General features: G+C 32.5%; 1 protein-coding gene across 1 annotated transcript in view; it reads left to right on the top strand.

The window, feature by feature from the left end:
• The first annotated feature begins 1,011 nt into the window (after positions 1-1,011).
• The window catches only part of LOC137626583 (uncharacterized), a 4,838-nt gene continuing 849 nt past the window's right edge, over positions 1,012-5,000 (top strand). The window contains exons 1-2 of the mRNA XM_068357615.1: positions 1,012-1,648; positions 2,181-5,000. The exon at positions 2,181-5,000 is cut by the window's right edge and continues 849 nt beyond it. Coding sequence (XP_068213716.1) covers positions 3,718-5,000 — 1,283 coding nt within the window. The 5' untranslated portion in view covers positions 1,012-1,648; positions 2,181-3,717. The remainder of the gene's footprint in view (positions 1,649-2,180) is intronic.

Below are 5,000 nucleotides of genomic sequence, written 5' to 3'. Positions count from 1 at the left end.
GTAACAAGAGCTTTATATTTCCAATATAATCAATTGCATACATAGATGAAATTACACAAAATTTTTAAATTGATTTTATTTACCTTAAGTTCCTTCGTTGAGACGTCTTTATGTGATGGTGGTCTAACTCAAATTGAAGTGAAGGATGGGAAAAAAAATGTTGTTATAAAACAACATCCGGGAACTTGGTCATCAATATTTGGAAGCTCATAATGGGTTAAAAATAGTCAGGTAATGATTAAATCATTCAAGTAAACAGAAAAGCTGTCCAAGGGCGAATGCAAGCAACACATGTGCAATAACTCGAACTTAGTCTCCCAGATATAATAAATAGACTTAGAGTGAAAAATAGACTTTACATTTTAATACACCGATATATAAGCTATTATACCCCAGCCCCAATTAGTCATTTTGAAAAAAATACCAAATTAGCCAGCAGTCGTCCATTTCTTGTAGCGAGTTTCAGTTTAGCTAGTCATTAAAGTATTATATATTCACCATTATTTTTTTTGTGAACAATATTAATTATTGTATTAACACCATAAGATGGTAAGCATCACCAATTCATTTAAGAAACGATTCCACCATACTTACTTAAACCACTTAGATAACATGTGAATTTATTGCTGTGTACCTAATAAATTTTTACAGCATGTACACACTACTTAAACAGAGATTGCGACATAGGATAATCTTATGACAGAAAAGTTATTTATGTGAAATAACGAAATGTTGCCCCTCCATTCAAATTATGATTTGCAGCTGATAAGTTTGATAGAGCATTTTGGAATACAACACGATTGAGATGAAAAAGTCATACTCTTTTAACTTTGGGGAAATTAGCTACAATTTCTATACATTTCAAATGTGCTCTGTATATAACCATATTTAGCTTGTGCATATAATAAATTTTCTCATTTTCCAGTTATTATTATTATTATTATTATTATTATTATTATTATTATTATTATTATTATTTGTATAAAATATATATCTAAATATATATTCCTAAAATATTTTGTTAAAAGTTTATGGATATTTTGGGTGATTGAGAAATTTTCTTTGATCGGTAATTACCTTACCTGGAGAAACATTCCTTGGAATTGGTAATTATCTCCGTAGTTTACTTTAGAATTTCTTTGAATTTGTTTCTTTTAATTTGTTTATTCTAATGTAATTCTGGTTTGTTCAATTAATGTTTGAGGCTTTATTTTTCCTAATCACTTTAAATAAATTGTGCTAATTAACTGACCTCGGCCTTCGTTGTGCAAACCAAAGTAAATAGGAGTTAAAGATAACTACTAACTACCTAATTTTCTGAATATTCCGAGCCAAACAACTCTACGAAGTAACCTCGAAGTCACTGTTGGAAGGGAAAACCAGTCCAACACCAACCGTCAAGGAGTGATTACTCTCGTTCACCTCACCTTACCTTGGGATATTTCATCGATTTATATTTGTCGTCGTAGTGCTGGACATTTTCTAAAGTACTCTACAACGATGGGACTCATTGTGTTTAGTGCTACGAATACCATGAAGAACTAAATTAACTCTACACCTCGTCTGATGAATGTGGAGGCGACCAACAGCAAAGGCTATGGAATTATCATACCCATAGCTCTTTTTCATCCTATGAAGTCATTATAAGGTGGGTCATTGTATTGATTGGCACAATAGTAGTGGCATTTCTTGGTGACTTTTATCATCCTCAAGTCAAAAAATAAATAAAGCCTTGAACTCAGTAATTGAAAATCGCTCTTGAAACTAGGTTTGTTTATAGGCTACTCGTAATTAAAATTATCAATTGTCTACCTTAAATTGCTTGTTTACTGAAATTCGGCCTTTTAACATATATTCTAAGTGATGCCCTCATCACATATATTTAATTTGTTAATTAGGTCAAAATATGATTGAAATTGCTGACTTTTGATTTGCAATTTTAAAATTTAATATTAAATTTATTACTTTTGGAGGTGAATTTAACCTTTTGATTTATCTTTATATATTGTAAACAATTTTAGTGTAGTCAAAAATTATTTTCATATTTTCATTTAAACAATTCTATACAAATACTGGTTTTCAATTTGAATTAGGTGGTTAAAGATTTACCTTTAAACAATTCTATACAAATTCTGGTTTTCAATTTGAATTGGGTGGTTAAAGATTTACCTATCTTTTAGGTCTGGCTCAAGGTGGAGTGGAAAGCTTGGGACAGAAGTACATCTGCCAATGCTTCTAGGTTTGCTTTACCAGAAGCAATCGCTACTCCAAGTGAACTAGCATCAACTGACAACCAACTATATATAATAAATTTGTCAAGATTATTTAAAATCTACAGATGTTAGTTTCTGTATTACAAATAAATATTTGTTATAACACGGTCGTTTGTCCTAAGTCATTTTTTTCTGCTCATGGCGACCGTGGCAGGATTGAGGATGTTGGTTGTTAAGAGTTGCTGCTGGTTCGCTTCCAAGCTAGTCAGACGAGGTGTAATTTATCATTTATATTTCCTTGGTTAAATTTTAAGATTACGTATATTTCCATTGCCGTTCTGACTTTATTAGGCTTTATATTCTTACTGAAACTGGTATCAAGATGACTGAGTTATTGATTAAATCACGAAAATATGTTAGAAAGTCTTGTTACTGAAATTTACAATAAGAAGGATCAGTTTTCATCATATAGTGATATTGAACGTTCTACACTAAAACTGAGGCTTGAAGAGCATTTCACGAAATTATCTGACTTAGATTCTAAAATACGAAATTCAAAGTTTTCTACTGAATGTGATGAAGCTGCTTTGTTAGTTGAGCTTGATGCATGTGAACAGTACATAACTAAAATTCAAGAGAGCATCTCTACTTTACAAAATTTACCTCAGGTTCGGCATCTGCCTATAGATATTCAGTCACATCAGTCCTTGTTAAAGAGTCCCTCATGCTCCTTTACCAACCTTCAATAGTACTGAAGGCGAAGATCTTGGGAAGTTTTTTGTAGAATTTGAACAAACCCTTTCAAAGTTTAAGTTCCCAGAATATGATAAGTTATTGTTGTTAAAACAGCAGGTAAAGGGAAGAGCTCTTACATTAATTAACACTTTGGATGTTCAAAGTCAGAGTTATGCTGATGCAAAAGCTTTGCTAGAGAAGGCTTTAGGCTCAAGAGAAGTTCAAATTTTTAATACCATAAAGCAAATATCTTCAATAAAACTTTCAGATGATGATGATCCTTTTGAATATATTGGGAAAGTAAGCAATTTAGTAGCAAGCGTTAGGACCTTAAATATTGATGTTGACATGTTTCTTCAGTTCTTCTTCTGGAATGGCTTAAATGAGAAATTTAAGTGTCATATGACTGCCATAACTAACAAAATTAGGCCATCTCTTGCAGAGATTAGGGATAATTTCTTTGATGCTAGTGAGAGGTATTTACAAGGTAAAAAATGTAAGAAAGTGGAGAAACAAAAGTCTGACACTACTAGCTTTGCTGCCAAGGTTTCTTTTGACTCTAAAGTAGGTAAATGCAGCATTTGTAGTAAATTAGGCAAAGATCCAAGTCATTTTTTGAGTAAATGTCCTAACTTTGTATCTAGCAAAGATAAAAGAACAAAATTGGAGGAACTGGGTGCTTGCTCAAAGTGTGGCTATCCTAGTCACATATTATCAGAATGCAGATTCAGATTTAATTCCAAATGTAAAAACTGCCAGTGGCTGGCATATGTCATTTTTGTGTCCCGATGAAAAAGGTGTTACCAGTATTAAAGAAAATCCAAATTCCGAAAAGAAAAAATGTAAAGCCAGTAACAGTACAGATAGAGTTAGAAACTCTGAGAGTGGTAATGGAGATGTTGTTGGTAGTTCAAGCAGTAGTGTTGCTGCTATAACTGAAGTTTTAAATTGTGAGGTTGAGGGATATACAATTTTGCCAACTTTTAATATTTCAATTAAAGGTACCAATCTCAGGGTCCTTAAAGACACTGGATGTCAAGCAAATTACATTGAAGAAAATTTGGCTCAAGATTTAAATTTGAAAGTTGTAAATAATGGAGTTTCTTTAACCATTAATGGTATTAATTCCTCTAAGAGTTATAAGACTAAACAAGTTGAAATTGAGTTGCCAATTGGTAACAGTAGTTACATTGTATATGCATTTTGTCTTCCCTCAATTGATGTTTCATTGCAGTTACCTGGGTTAAATGAAGTAGTCAGTGGGTTTGTTTCAAAGGGATACAAGCTAGCAGATCGGGGATTGTTAAATTCTACAGATAGGATACACAATATTAAATTTATATTAGGATCAGAGTCCTTGCATTGTATCCCTGAAAAGGATATAGTATTTGGGAAATCCAATGACTCCATTTATTCTGATACATGCTTGGGTATATTATTAAAGGGAGACATAAATAAATTAAAGAGCAATTTAAGATTCTTGAAGCCTTCTTCTTCAATGAAGTCAAATGTGCAACATATGTTAAAAGCTGTAAATGTACTTCCAACAGGGACGAAAGAGAACGTTTCAGTAGAATCTTCATCTCTAAATGACCTGGAGACTTCTAATACATATGAGTTGTTTGATGATGATGGTCAGATAATAGAATCTGAGTTGAATAGGGCTACAAATGAATGCTTAGAACTCTCTTGTAAATATTATGTTGGGGAAGACAGAGGTCAATATCATGAAGATAATGTAGAACTGAATGACAGACTTATAGAGTATGCTTTAGAAGAAACACATAGGACTGCTGATGGAAGATTGTGTATGCCACTGTTATGGAACCCGAAAGTTAGTCATCTACTAGGCCGCAACTACAATTTAGCCAAATCAGTGTTGAAAACACTTACATCTAAATTAGAAAAATTACCTGATAAGTTAGCCTTAGTAAATGACACCTTTAAGACTCTGGAGACATTAGGCATCATTAAGGAGAATATGACTAAAGTCATTGATTACCCCATAGGAATTGTTAAAGAGCTGACCAAGAATATTTACGATGAAGTTAC

Source organism: Palaemon carinicauda, chromosome 34, assembly GCF_036898095.1.
Source record: "Palaemon carinicauda isolate YSFRI2023 chromosome 34, ASM3689809v2, whole genome shotgun sequence".
NCBI lineage: Eukaryota > Metazoa > Arthropoda > Malacostraca > Decapoda > Palaemonidae > Palaemon > Palaemon carinicauda.
This window is presented reverse-complemented; position numbering and strand designations above follow the sequence as displayed.